The sequence below is a fragment of the Ruditapes philippinarum genome, unplaced genomic scaffold (assembly GCF_026571515.1).
Source record: "Ruditapes philippinarum isolate M1 unplaced genomic scaffold, ASM2657151v2 ctg2298_1_1_1_1, whole genome shotgun sequence".
NCBI lineage: Eukaryota > Metazoa > Mollusca > Bivalvia > Venerida > Veneridae > Ruditapes > Ruditapes philippinarum.
This window is the reverse complement of record NW_026867384.1, coordinates 181,322-196,527: the sequence shown is the minus strand read 5'-3', so window position 1 is coordinate 196,527 and position 15,206 is coordinate 181,322. Positions and strand designations below refer to the sequence as shown.

Genomic DNA, 15,206 nt, shown 5'->3' with positions numbered 1-15,206 from the left:
CAGCTTTGAGTTTGGAACAGTACATTTAAAAATTAAGGGATTTCAATGTGAAAGCACAGAAGTCGAAATACCAACAGAGTATAGAGCCCCGTAGTCTTGCAGACTGGCCTGTCTACACTGTTGGCAAAGATGGCTAACAAAAGTTTTTCACAACAGTTGCTTTTGCATTTTGATTTAATGCAAGGGAAATTAATTTGCTTATATTTGGTTGGGGAGGTCTTCTAAACAAGTCTTATTGAACTTTATGTGGAATAAGTCTTTTGTTCTATATTTTTGTTTGTTTTTGTTGTTTTTTTTCCATCAAGACACAAATTTTAAAAATGTAGAATCTCAATATTTTTCAGCCAACAAAAGATGGAGAAATGCCATCCTACAATGCCATGGAGCAGTTGCTTCCAGATTACCAGTACATCTTTCAACCAGGAGAAGGTATGCCAGGTGGTGGTGGTGGTACCAGATCTCCAACACGTAGACCACCTGGTCCTTCTACATCACATGTGCCTGCTGGAGGGTAAATTTTTTCGTTTTCAATCCATTTGTAAAATTAATTTTTAATTATGTTTGCCTGTAATGGAAAGCTTTTTCCTCTGTAGATATTTACATGTTGATATTTACATGTTTCTCATAAGTATATAATTTTAAATGATTTAATTGCCACATTTTAGCTAAATGTAGATTTGTTTCAGCAAGAAATGTACATGTACTTATAGGTTTTATCATATTTTATTCTAAATAAAAATCATATTGAGAAAGTGCAAAATGAGACTGGATGATTTATTCTAGTAAAGAATCTTTATTGTCAAACTATTGTCATTTTGTTTGTTGCAATAAACACTTTGTACTTTCAAAGCTTTACAGATGTAATTATTAGTATATTTTTAGTGTTAATAGCTGTATTCTTGATATAACTTACAGTCATGCAACTATTTGTTATAGGGATACCAGGATATATTTGATCATGATGCATCCAATACAGCAACTATATATTGGACTTTAGAATAAGTATATCTACATTTGTATTCAGTAAACTCTGCATATAACGGTATTGCTTATAACGATACTCCTGTTTTCAGATTGGTTGCCTTTAACAGTGTAAATTCTGCAGTCCTGGGAACATATTGTTATAAGCAGAGTTAACTGTATAAATGTAACATATATGACTAGACATTAAAGCTAATACATGTATATTAATTGCTAGGTATGATGGTGAGGAAGCTCCACTAGACAAGAACTCAATGGTGTTGATAGATCATCAGACGAAGGAGCTGGGTAACTATAGAGATGCTGTACACAAAATGGGCTCCGATATACTCACCTTAAGATCTCAGATGCGTGACCTGGAGGGTATCAACAGTAATCTACGTCGTGACCTCGCTCATTATAGTGATACTACCAGGTTGATGGTAGACAGTGCTGAACTTGATGGTCTCACTAAACCAGAGGTCCTCTCAAGATATGGTAAGACTGGTTCAGATTTATAAAATGTTGATATAGCAAATCAAAGATTGATATTGTAAACCAGTCTAATACTCAAGTATTTCGATTGGTTTATTCTGACAATGAAAATGACATTGACCAATGGCTGATTTCCTGCTTTGAAGGGTAAACACAAACAGACCATGTTGTGAAAGATTGTACAATTAAATGAGTACCATATATTTCCATTAAAAGCACCTGCTACTGCAGATCACTGTACCTTTCGTAAGAGACAGTATATTTTAGGTTTTATTTACTAGAATCCTTATAGTGAACCTGATTTTACTCTGTGAATATGTGTCTATTATGTGTTATTCAAAGTTTTACTTAAACAAATATCAACAAATTAAATCATGAGACAAACCTACCTTCTATCACAGTTTTAATTAGGTAATTAAGGCCATGCTTCTACAGTGTATGTGTGATTAGTGATAAATGTTTTACATACAATATTTTGTTTTATTTTAGCTGCATTAAAACAGACTCTAGCATCACAGACTGTAGACCTCAAAACATACAAAGACAAACTGCAGAAAGCACAAAATGACCTCATTAAAGTAAGTCTTGCCTCTCCTTTGTGATAGATATCACTTTATTATTTTTTACTTGAATTTAATGGTTTTTTATTAGCTAAGAAATTTTATACACATATAATTTTATTTTCTTTAAAACTGTGGTCTGTAATGTGCACTCAGATGTCAGTTTATTGCTAAAAATCAATTTTTGCTTTGACTTGAATATCTATGATGTTATTGTTAGAATTGAAATAATAACCACATACTTGTATTTCATTAGTGATTTATAATAATGAGCAAGTCAGTGTGGCATCCGTGACCGAGTGGTTAAGGTTGTTGACTTCAAACCGATTGCCCCACACAGATGTGGGTTTGAATCACGTCAGGGCCTTTCGAATTTTTCATGTGAGAAAGTTATCCAGCTAGCTTATAGAATGTCGGAGGTTCAACTCTGCAGGGCCAATTTTTTGCCTCAAATAATGCAAGGAAGGGCACCTGAGCTCTTTCTCCACTAGTAAAGCTGGAAAGCTGCCATGTGACCGATATTGTGTTGGTGCGACGAAAAAACTCAACCAAAAAAAAAATCTTGATGAGAAGAATAAATAACATACATGTACGCATATACAAGGCACTTATGAATTATTTTTTTGATATTCTAATATAAAATGTAACTTTATGTTCCTTGTTTCTTTATAAGAAGAATGGGGTCTATAAAAATTATTTTTAAGCTCTGACAGAGTTATGTTTCTTTGACTGTAGAAAAATGATGATGAGAAGAAGTTTTTAAAGATACAAAAGGCACATGCCAGTCAACAAATGATGATTCAGAAGTTACAAGATAAATTAAAAAAGATGAAGAAGCTGGAAGAAGCTTGTAAAAAACAGGAAAGTGTCATATCTCAGATGGAAAAAGTTTTAGAAAGACATCACAGGGATAGGGGCAGATATCAAAAAGGTATGATGCATAAAAAATAAAAAAAAGTTTTTGAGTGCATTGTTTGTAGAATAGTGCACAGTTTGAGTGCAAATGCCTAGGAATATATGCACAAAGGCTGGTAGACTTAGATGGTTAATTAAAATGATTGAATGATATTGAATGAAAAACTGTGCTTTATCATTCTCCAATATAAGCAAAACTTAGTATCTACATGTTTTTTCCTTTCAGACATGCTAATAAAAAGAGAATTGATCAAACTATGTTGAACTACATTGAGTGGAGAAGTAATTTTCCTGATCATGATGTCATTTGGGTTATATTTGTCATCCAATGAAAACAATGTATTTCTTAAAAATTCTGTTTGTTAATTTCCATAGAAGAACAAAAGTCGATACTATATCAAATTCAATTCATAGTCGCCTTATAGATCTTACTATGATGATCTTTTCACAGTATCTTTAATTTATGAAAATGTTGTCTAAACTGTAAATTAACTTTGTTAATTGGTTTACCTTGATTTTTTGCAGACAAAGCTTCACAAGATGCTAATGAAGTGTTGTTACAAGAAAACAAGAGATTGAGGGATCAGATAGATGAGCTTAGAGTGAGTTCATATTGCACTTAATATTTACTCTGCGTCTTTTTTAAAAGGATAATCTGTGTACTCTGTACATTTATATCAGTTAAAACTGTATGTGATTTCTCTATGTGACATCAGTAATTCTGTTCTTTTGGAAGTTGAGAGGTTTATGTGGTTGACATGTACTCATTGTTATTCTCATTTATGTGAAAATCCTCCTGGCAGATTGAATTCTTTTCCTAATAATTAGGTTCTTAACTAGCATTATAATGGATGAAGGTCTCAGTCAGGTGCCCACTTGTGTCTGAAATGATACACTTTAAAGGCATATGGGGTTTTCCTCCTCTAGTAGAGCTTGAAAAAACCTAAGGATGTTAATAGTAATGTAGAGACGTAAAACCTATTCATCTTTTTTGTAATTTGATGAGACCCATTTGTTATGATACTTTTGGAAATAATTTCTAAATTTGAGTGCATGATTTAGATAAAGAAATGTAGAATTGAGTATTTCTGATATTAACCCAGAGATATTAATCTCAATAGGCAATCATAAACGTGTTTTTTAACTTTTGCTAATGTTAAGCATGGGCTTTGTGAATATAAAACACAGGTTTCACATAACAAGTTTTGGTTTAAAAAAAATGCTTTTATGTCTTAAATCGAGGTACTTGGTGTAGATATAGATATGATAAAGCCAGCTTTAGTGTACATGTATATATACTTAATATTGTTTGGTTTCAGATGCAGATAAGAAACAGTGGAAGCAATGCTAATGATGATCTAGAGAAGATGGAACTTTACCAGGCCCTCGAAAAAGCTGAAGGCAGGATTGCCTCCCTTGAAAATCAGGTAAATTCACACTAATAACATCATATCTTTTTATCTGTGATAACAAACAAACTTCTTTTTTTTTATTGATAGTTTAGGATTGCATAAAGTTAATTGTACAGTCACATTTTTTCCAGCGAAAGGGTTAAAAATTATTAAGTAAAAGTTTTACATTTATTGTTTTATTTGACATTGATTTGATTATTACAATAAGCAACCTGACAGAGTACACAAGAAATTATCTCTCATTAAAGTTACAGAAAGAAATCTATTGTATTTCAGTTTTTTGTCTGAATCTTTAAATAAGTATGAAATCATTTTTTTCCGTGTTCGAATAGTTGGCACAGAATTCACGTGATTGGGGTAAAGAGAGAGCGGCATTGAATATACGACTGAATGAAGCAGAACATGCATTTGGTAGACACACGTCTACAGTTTTCCATGATTTCCCTGTTGTTGTAAGTTGTTATTTTTCATATTGTACAAATTAAAATAATCTTTTATTCATACATACATACATACATACATACATACATACATACATAGATTTAACACATATATCATTTGAGAATTTTCTATACACCATTGTAATTACAGCATAGATGCTGATGTATTAAGGTTTTGAATATAGATCTAGGAATCTAGACAGAATGTATGGAAAATATGAACCGCTTATTTGGTACTTTTGAACAATATTCAAGAGTTGCCAATTCAGGGCTTTCTTTTCTTCTATAGCAGGGGCTGTAATAGGGCTACTTCCGCAAAGTAAAATTCTTTAAAATCACGCAGTTTTCCCCAGTTTGAATTTACATCAAGTTTTTTCTTTTGCAAATATATTGTGTAATTTTTCAATAAAATTAAGGGCAGGGCTGCTTCCCCAACCTGTGAAGAAAAAAAAGCCCTGCAATTATTCTCTACACCTTTATTTCAGAGGACTGTATTTTTATACAAAATCTGGATTTGCTTTAAACATTTGATGTACATTTATTCTATAAAAGTAGCATCAAAAGATGAAAATTTTTAATGAATTTTGAAGAAAACATTTTTATTCATTAAAAATATCAAGTGATGAAAATTTTTGATAATTTTGAAGAAAGCATTTTCCCTCATGATTTTTTATGATAAAATGAATATAATGTTAAAATATATTTTCAGACGGCTGAGCGTAGAGGAGGCTTGAAACGACTGTCACCTGTTTATAATTGAAAGGTCATCTCCATAACAGACTAGTACTCATGTTATAATGCTACTGTTCCCATCAATCATAGCATGATGACAGGAATGACAAACCATAACTGATGTGGTTGTTTCTAGTAGTATAATGATCAAATCTTTCTGCGCGACCAAAAAAAATGGACGAGCTGAATGATGATAGTCAAAGTGGCTGTATTAGACAGATCCTGACAGTTGTTTTCATTAAGATATCTAAAGTAGTTGTCTATATGATGCTGTTGACAAGAAAATTGTTAAAATAGGTTTGAATACTTGCTGCATATACTAGATCTTTATTATTTGTTTGACTGTTAGCATAATGCTTAAAGAACATATGATCATTAACTTTTACACTTCTTACATTTTTGGCTGTGGCTGTGTAATGGTCCATTACTTCTTGTTAGGAATTTGAGGGTCAGAGGTAAATAGTCTGGCAGTTGCGGCTGCATGTACAAACTGGCTTGAACAAATACAAGTGATACAAGTCTGTTATCATCACTACTAGCTATTGAAGGGTATATTAGATAATTATCTATAATATGAGGTGAGAGTATCCTGACTTCATGCCAGATAGCATGGATTCAACAGATCTTGTACTTTATTTTATTGTTACTCAAACTAGACTTGAAAATATGCCTTGTTGTTGGTAGTGAAATGCACATCCATGTTTACTGTTCATTGTACATGCAAGTCATGTGACATCATATTTCCTGTAAGTTGTTTGGTCAGTCTGATTGGTTCTTCCCCATTCAGTGTATGTTACATTCAGATAATTTTGTTGAATGGTATGTAATATAGATATATATCACATTAATTTTATTATTTATACATTTTAGTTGATAAATATTGTAAAAAAGGATTTATATATGATCTAAGAATGTTCTTTGTTATTTTTGTTTTCATGGTTTTGAATTTCATTAATGATCCGTGTACTAGTTTTTTACCTGATGATGAACATTTAGTCGTGTCACAACAAAACCAACAAAGTGTGTTTGCGACCAGCATGGATCCAGCCCAGCCTGCGCATCCGCGCAGTCTGATCAGGTTCCATGCTTTTCGCTATCAGTTTCTCTACTTGTAATAGAGTTGGTAAGCGAACAGCATGGATCCTGATCAGACTGCATGGATGCGCAGAGGTGTCTGGATCCATGCTGGTCGCAAACCCACTATGTTGGTTTGGTCATGACAAGGCTCATTTGATTTTTTTCATTTGATGTTAAAGTAACTGCAAAGCTCATATTTTATTATTAAACCATAGTTATTCCTCAGTTACTTTCATTACTATAATGACACCATTTGATACACATTTATAAAATCTCAGCAGATTGATCTTTTTTTTTTGCTTTGAACGAACATCTGTTTGTGACATAATAAAATACAAGATAAGACTAAAATATATTTAAATATTATAGCTTAAGTAAATACATGTATTAGTTTTTACTTTAATTTCATGTCATTGATAGAACTAGGTAGACTAGTTAATTACTTTTACTTTAATGTTATTAAATTTATTAAATAAACCACAAGAATGGATTGTGTATGCTAGTGTATACAGCATATATATTTAAATTATTTCAAGCTTTTTTTTTTGCTAGTTTGAAAACAATACTTAATCTATATAATTATTCTACTTAAAATTTCATTTTTACAGTGTCAAACTCTACTCAAGATATCAGATTACTAGTATCAAATCAATATTTTGAGTATCCTTGAAATTTATGATTTTTTATGATTATTGACTTATCCACAGTCCATCTAGAAGGGCTTTTATTTAGGGTGAAATTATGAAAGTATTTATATTTTAAGTTAGCAAACCATAAAGTTTTGAGGTTCTGTAATAGGAATTATTTTGATACTTAGGTGCAACATGTATATGTTTTTATTTGAAGATAATGAAATCTTTATCTAAAAAATGTGATTTTTATATAAAATGTTTCCTGTCTAAATAAGAAATTTTAAGATAGCACTCGTGATTAAGGAAGCCAATCCTTTAAATTTATATAACTGATTTAATGTAACAGTGTTATAGTGTAATGAGTTACAGAATTATTACATGGAACATCTTTTCTAAACTGTTAAAATGTTAGAGTCAAAACTGCCTAGCCATACCTAAAGTTTAGACCAGGTACTTGCACATGGCTGACCAATATCTAAAGGTTTCATATTCCTAAAATTATAAATGAACTGATTTACGGTAGAAGTTGGACACGTCCATCTCCATATAGAAGATAACTTGAGTAATGTCAGAATAGAAGTAAATGAAGAGATTTGTGACATAGTATATCTGAGGTTAATGAATGTTTGGTTGAATCACTGCCCTTCTTTACATTATTATAGAAAACACTTGTATAACTTACATCGTATTGTCTAAATGTGATGTTGTACTGGTTTGTATGGAAATTTAAGAGTATTTTTTTTTACCTTTTGTTGATGTACAATTGTAACGGTTCAAGTTCTATATATAAAATTTTAGTTGCAATATTGAGCCATCTGTGATATATATATATATACTTTATAATTAAAACATGCACATGTATATACCTTGTTGATTTTGTGATTTCCATGATACAGAAGACAGTCTTTAACGTACTTTTCTACCAGTCCATGTAGCGATCTAATATTTATTCTGTTGGTGTATGACATATACTAAAGGGCACCGGGTGGTTTTCCTGCTTTCAATAATAATTAAGTAGACATTTAAAAATGACGCATCCACAATAAATCGGAGGAACATCGCAAGTTTTGAAATACATTTACTTTATATTTTCTATCTGTTGGCTGAACTTGACTTTTTCAATTAGGATAGCAAATAAATGTATGTCACTTATGACAGACAAATAGTACAGGTATATATCTTTCCTATTACCACATGATTTAATAATCAATTCATTGTCACTATAACAGGATTTCTTATCTATACATGTAGTTGTATTTAGAACATTTGTTCAAATAAGTTATTAGTCGGAATTGAACTTTTATTTGCTAAAATGCTACATTTATATTTCTTTCTTGAGGTATATTTACCTTACACCCTTAAAATCAAGATCAAGTTTAACATAGTTGTTACAATTTCTTTTGGAAATGATAAATAGGATCGTTGTTTCAAATAGCAGGTAATTTGTTGATGGAAAGTGACAAATATACATGAAGATATATGCTAGCCCTTACCCTGCTGGTACCGCAAGTTTCAATATCATCGTTTGCTATCATTAAAGAGCCAGGACATATTACATTGGACAGGGTGGGCTTTATACCTGTGGCAACACTTAAAATATCTAATCTGGATGTCCCTAGAAATTAGACTATTGAAGCTGGAAAAGTCCATTTAAGAAATTTACATGGAAAACGGCTAGAATTAGGTTAAATATTTGCATATTATCCCATTACATGCTTCGTTTAAAATTTTCCACTTATTCCTTTCACATTGGCCAGTATTTGTTGCATAAAAATACTGAGATGTTATGAAATCAAGAAAAAAAAAACACATTGTTTTTGGTCCCTGATTTATTTGAGATAAAGACGAAAAATAAATGATGTATACAGTAGTCGCACGACTTCGTTAATTCATGAAGGGAATATCTGAAAAAGAGAAAATTAAAATAAGATTAGACAACTTAAAAAGAAAATAATAAAAACTGAAATAAGTTTAATTATATTTCTAAGAATAACATAATACCACTGGATATTTTAGAATACAACATTTAACTCTTAAGTTCTGTCAACTTCAAATTTTAGGTGTTATTTTACTTTTTCGCACTAAATTCTGTGACAACACTTGACCAACAAAGGCTTGGCATAATTACTTACGGCAGAGCCCTTTTAAACACGTCATAATAATCATTTGCCTTACATCTGGATACCTTCGTTACCGATCGAAACACGTGACACAAACGTTTACCTTAGCTATGGATGCTTCCGTGATCGCTTCCACAGTGGCAGTGTTTGCTTCCAGTGGTTCCAGTACAGTGCCATCGTTTGTCGTTGTTTGTACATTTAAAGAACTCGTTGGCGCAATCTGTAGCATCTGTACATATGAAATGATCACCGGCATGGTGACATGGTTCTCCACAGCAACATCTGGTACAGATTGAAATAACATCTACAATTATTTGTTTTACAAAGATTCGAGATAGATATTTTGTGTTAAACGATTTCTTCTGAAACTGTTGTTGTTAATTTTTAATCATGTTCCAAGAAATGATGGTACGCATATTGTCGTCAATCATCATGGAACGATAATTTACAACAGATATCACTCGCATGTTATTTTTAAGATACTTATACGCAAACTTTTGCACATGCGCAAAATATCCAACTTCTTCGAAAGCATTTCAATGACAGCTCTATCAAGCGTTTCACTTTTTTAGAAATTAAAAAAAATATTTCAAATATATTAAAAGTGCAAGCATAGGGCCGACTTGTTGGCTTCTATTATTTCTATGTTCGAAAATACAGTTCCCTCTGTGGTCAAAGGGGAATAACTGTTACTTTCCTTATCGTAAAGCGATCGTACCTACTTGGGAGAAAGGTACGTTTTTCGTACTTTGTCATTTTTCGAGAGAAAAGAAGGGGAAGTCCTTAATAAAAAAAATTAAACTTTAGAAAACATCGTGAAAATACCAGCGCTAAAGTAGAACTAACAGTGAAATTGACAAGTTGCGATTTTACGAGTATAAATAGGCGGGATTTTAATAGCCTAAGAGGAGCTAAGGAGATTAACGTGACTATACGGGCGTCTAAGAGGCATCAAAGAAAGTGAAGAGGACAACACTTACTTGTTTCCATTGCAGTACCAATGCTTATCATTATTTTCGCATCTTCCATGTTTATTTTCACAATCGCTTGAAGATTGGCACTCTCCTGAAATTGTTGGCATTTTTTCTTTAGAATACACTTAAAATTAAAAATCTAGGCACTATTTTTGTTTCATTTCACCTTGAAGTAATGTAGTAATATTTTTGTGACATGATAAATACGAAATATCAACTATGAAAAGATACAAACCTGCGTGTTCGCATGAGCATACATTGTCTGGAAGGCACTTTACCACGTAACCATGTGGGCATCGCTCGAGGCCGCAGTCGCTATCATGACCCATGCAATATTCCGATGCCACTGTGGCCACTAAAATAATCAGAAATGTATCGTGCATATAATAGATTTGCTTATTTTGTGGCCACGTGATTATTTGCGTTACTATTTTGTTGTCTGGCGTCATTTGATGGGAAAAAAATATGCAAGTTAAGCAAAGCTTTGACAGCAATGCGCTAATAATCGGACATTTTATTTTATTTCTTTGATGTAATGCAATGCCTTACCACTAAATCACTAAATTAATAAACAAAACACAGATTCTAAACAAAAAGGAATAAAAATATCAAATATCAAAACTCTCAAGCCCCACCCCCCCCCCGCCCGAAAAAAACCCCGAAAATTTTCTTCTGTTGGAGCTTTCCTTTTGGAGCGTTGGCGACTAGGCAAGATTACATTAAAGCGATCAAGGGACATGACAGAAAACTTTATACAGCAATTATTTAAAAAAAAGAAGAAAGAATGAAAAACATATCTCAGGAGTGTAAACTATTTTTTAAACATTTGTTGTATCATTTACCATTGAAATTGTTATTGTCAGCTAGGAAACAACAACAGTAAATAAATTTCACTAAAAGCATCCATGCCTTAAATCGTTGTATTTGATAATATGACAGTATCAGTATCGATTGCCACTGAATAGTTATGTTTAATAAGACATTCTACGCAGAAATATGTAAGAGTTGTATATTTACCGCAAATGCCAAAACAGATGAAGAATAAAGAATTCATTGTCTGTTAAAATCGTTGTTTTCAATTCAATGTTTACAGAAAATATGTCGTCGCTATTGTCCTTGCACAGATTAATATTGACCTCCTTATCTTCATATATAGATAATGACATTAAATCGGTGAACAATTATGTAATTGTATCTCCTAACACGAGTGCAGAAATAGGCCAAAAATAAAACTTATGTTGCATTTCTGATATATAAGTTAAGTATGGTGGCTGATTTAAAACACTTTTACGTTTGTCGTGTTGTCGCTAGCTCATAAAAAGGCGCGTTGTCGCACTGTCGTCTTGTCGCTAACGAAACACGCCAAACGGCGCGAAGTCGTGCGGTGTGTTGTTGCGATGTCACATTGTCGGTCGTCTCAAATCGAAGAATTTGATATTTTTATATATGTATAAGGCAAGCGACAACGCGCCGCATATACAACGCGCCGTCTGCCGTGCTTCACTAGCGACAGGACAAGACGACAGTGCGATAACGCGCCGTTTGGCGCGTTTCGCTAGCGACAAGAAGACAAGACGAAAAGGCGATAACGATATAGTTAGTGTTGTCGCTATCGACAACACAACCCGCAAAGTGTACCAACTCAGCCACCATAGTTAGACCAATGTAATCATAGGAAACGGAAACAAATATCTACAGTGTTCCGTTTTGACCATCGTTTGTTCATATCGGGAACTTCAAACAAACGAAGCAACTAAACGATACGCCCCAACGAATATATACCGCTTTCCGTTTTGTCCATCGTTTGTTCGCATCGGAAACCTCAAATTAACGAAGCAACTAAATAAACGAAGCAACTAAAATACGGTGAAACGAAGAAACGAGGAAACGATACACCCCATTGACAAACCGATACAATGAATCGACGAAACCAATCACCAAAGCGACGGAACAATACAAAAATGTTAAAGGATTATCGTACCCTGGCATCGTCTTGTAGATCTACTGTTGCGTGTTATCGCCTCGTCGCTCCGACGTATCTGCTCGTTGAAGCAAAGATACGATAAGTCAATGCGATATGACGACGACACAATGCAAGGGCAAGGTATTAATTTGGCATTATCGCATCGCACTTCTGTTCATCGTCTCGTCGCTTTGGCGCATTGACTCGAGCGGTGCATTGACTAAAGCGGCGCATTGACTCGATCGGTGTTTTGACGACTTACCTCGTCGCTTCGGCGTCTTAGGTACTAAGTATGTCAGATTCTTCACTTATTCATCGTTTTAGAAGGGAAATGCTATTTGTAATTAAGAATTGTTTTTATTTTACACTTCTCAGATAATGACATTAGTATTTTGTTAATGCTGGATACACGGCCGACACAATCTGTTCATTCCTTTCAGAATCTTGACTCTCTAGTTTAGGAATGAGTTTTGGATTATTATACGAGGTTATCAAATATTTTACAGTACTATACTGAGTTCTATTTGTATTAAATATATTGTGATAACTTCAGTACTGTTGTTGATACTTCCTAGAGTAGTTTCTCTCTTTAACTGTTTATTATATATTATTGTGATAAATAATTATGTAAATAATTGCCTTTTTCTTCTTTGGAAGGTCAAATGAAAATTTGATTAATATAAGTTTTCATTAACTTTGCACGAAATGTATCCTACTACGTTCTTAAAATAAAGAGTATTTGAGCCGTGTCATGACAAAACCAACATAATGGGTTTGCGGATCCATGCTGGCCGCAAACCCATTATGTTAGTTCTGCCATGACACGGCTCATTTTAATAATTACTATTATTATACAGTTGTATATTAAACTATACAGTCAACTATCGTTATCTCGACATCGCTTTTCTCGATATTTCGTTATCTCGATGAAATTTTGAAAGTCTCGATTTTCTTCCTTCTTTATCTATATTGGAAATATGTGTTTATCTCGATATTTCTATTTCGATATTTTCAGTATCTCAATGTAAAATTTCAGCCCCAACAGTTATTTTCACACTATTATCCTTTGTTTATCTCGACTTCGTCTGTTCTCTTCAGACGTGTGAAAAACACAATCTAGACGATAATTGCTCAATTAATAGCGTGTGTCATAATGACGATTATGTTTGTAACAACTTTAGCTGTTTTTATAAAAGTTAATCTATTTAGCGTGTTGATTGACTTATGTCCACAATGAGTGAATTTTACATTCTTTTTAAATATTCGAACACTATATCAATTCATTATGACTTTAAATGTAAATGAAAAAGTGAAAGTATAGAAACGCTATCGTTGCAATATTGTTTCACAACATCATCACCAAATCAATCAGCGGTGGAACAATCTCGAGAAAGACCCGATAAATAACCCGGGAGGATATCCGGATCAACCATATCCGATATCCGATTCACTATATTGGTGTATTACTGAGTAAACCTCACTATGTGTTTTTATCACAGACACCCGTATTTCCGCTGGTAAACATCCGCTTATGTTACTTTGTTAAATATTGACTAGGCCTATGAAAACAAGACATGGGGATATAATAGTATATTTGACATAAGGTATGCACATGTCTTTTGTAAAAATCAGTTTCGCCTTGTTCTAACCCTAATATGTTTATCTCGACATTTCGTTATCTCGATATTTTTTGGACGGTCCCAATGACTTCGAGATAACGAGAGTCGACTGTAGTAGGTTTGGTGCTATAGCCTAGTCCTATTTACGTGTTGCAGAGTAGAATAAGATTGGTACTCAACAATGTATAGGGAACTCTTTAATTCTTACCGCAAATTTTTAAAAAGAAAACAAATTAAATTCAAGAAAAAACCATTGTTTGTGTATTAGACTCTTTGATGACAATATGGTCTTAATAATGAATTTTTGGCTTGAAAAATGAAATCGAGGCTTGATAGAATGCAACATGGATTCAATATGGAAATAGGACTTGAAAAATGAAAACATGGCAAGGCTTAATTAGCTTATGTCATTAATTTGTATAAGAGCTTACGGTACGTTATCGTCCAAATTTGTCCGACTGCTTGTGCTTAACCTATCTGGATGAATCAATCAACAAAGTAGAAGAAACATTGATTCGAACTTGCGACCTCTAATTTATGCCAAATGCCTTAACTGTTGTTGCATATTATATTTGCTAGGTAACACTAAGCAAATTGATGGAACTGTTTAATAATCTATGAATATTTGACATGCCAATTAACTCGACTTTCATAATTTTTTTTACCAAAATCATAAAAAACACGCAAACAAAATTTTGCTAAAAGAATAATTTGCAGTCGGAACAGCGATACACCCCTAAAGTAACTATGCACTTTAATAAACATCTAACGCTTGTCACATGTTAGTCATGAAAACTGATATTCGTTTTTGCAAAATACGTAGTATAACAAATACAGCTTTTATTGTTCTAATCAATAGTTATCTTGCATTAAGAGTAACTGGAACAGACCTTGTCCGATCATCATAATTGTTAAATGTTTAAATTGACCGACCAAGCTCAGATATTCATAGAAATTGCTTTGATCAGAAATTTGTCGATCCACGACTGTCACAAAGTCACCAGACAGACACATAGAAAGACGTGTGTATTTTATTGTTGATACATATTTGAACAAACTAGTAGCTAAACATGACTTAAATGTTATGGTACATGGATATAAATGAACAAAAACACACGCTTATCTTTGAAGAATGTTATTAAGTCCATAGTTCTGCAACTTACAGTATGAATTTTAAGTCTGAGTAATTCAAGCTAAATTAACGTTTAAAAGTACATTTTAAATGAAATACCGATATGTTAAACAAATTAGTCAAGTATTACATATCTGACAGCAATGTACATTTATAGGTACATTTGTAGGATGAT

General features: G+C 32.9%; 2 protein-coding genes across 4 annotated transcripts in view; one reads left to right on the top strand and one right to left on the bottom strand.

Annotated features, from left to right (window-relative positions):
• The window catches only part of LOC132735911 (coiled-coil domain-containing protein 33-like), a 34,764-nt gene extending 26,678 nt beyond the window's left edge, over positions 1-8,086 (top strand). For all 3 annotated transcript variants that reach the window (XM_060722947.1, XM_060722946.1, XM_060722948.1), the window contains 8 exons: positions 345-511; positions 1,199-1,458; positions 1,945-2,033; positions 2,751-2,946; positions 3,456-3,532; positions 4,250-4,357; positions 4,675-4,794; positions 5,492-8,086. In XM_060722947.1, the coding sequence (XP_060578930.1) occupies positions 345-511; positions 1,199-1,458; positions 1,945-2,033; positions 2,751-2,946; positions 3,456-3,532; positions 4,250-4,357; positions 4,675-4,794; positions 5,492-5,542 (1,068 nt within the window). In that variant the 3' untranslated portion in view covers positions 5,543-8,086. The remainder of the gene's footprint in view (positions 1-344; positions 512-1,198; positions 1,459-1,944; positions 2,034-2,750; positions 2,947-3,455; positions 3,533-4,249; positions 4,358-4,674; positions 4,795-5,491) is intronic.
• Positions 8,087-9,034: 948 nt separating this feature from the next.
• Positions 9,035-11,487, bottom strand: LOC132735916 (uncharacterized). The gene is made up of 5 exons (XM_060722951.1): positions 11,335-11,487; positions 10,553-10,672; positions 10,324-10,408; positions 9,447-9,625; positions 9,035-9,127 (listed from the first exon to the last, which is right to left on the bottom strand). Exons 2-5 carry the CDS (start codon positions 10,574-10,576, stop codon positions 9,113-9,115), a joined length of 303 nt encoding a protein of 100 aa, XP_060578934.1. The 5' UTR covers positions 10,577-10,672; positions 11,335-11,487; the 3' UTR covers positions 9,035-9,112.
• Between the last annotated feature and the right edge of the window lie 3,719 nt (positions 11,488-15,206).

Bases quoted from the DNA above. Each gene is read 5' to 3' on its own strand.
- LOC132735916 (XM_060722951.1), bottom strand. From the start codon at position 10,576: ATGTATGCTCATGCGAACACGCAG. The intron at 10,409-10,552 runs GTTTGTATCTTT...CAACAATTTCAG, and splicing joins ATGCTCATGCGAACACGCAG to GAGAGTGCCAATCTTCAAGC. The intron at 9,626-10,323 runs GTAAGTGTTGTC...AATCTGTACCAG, and splicing joins TGGTACTGCAATGGAAACAA to ATGTTGCTGTGGAGAACCAT.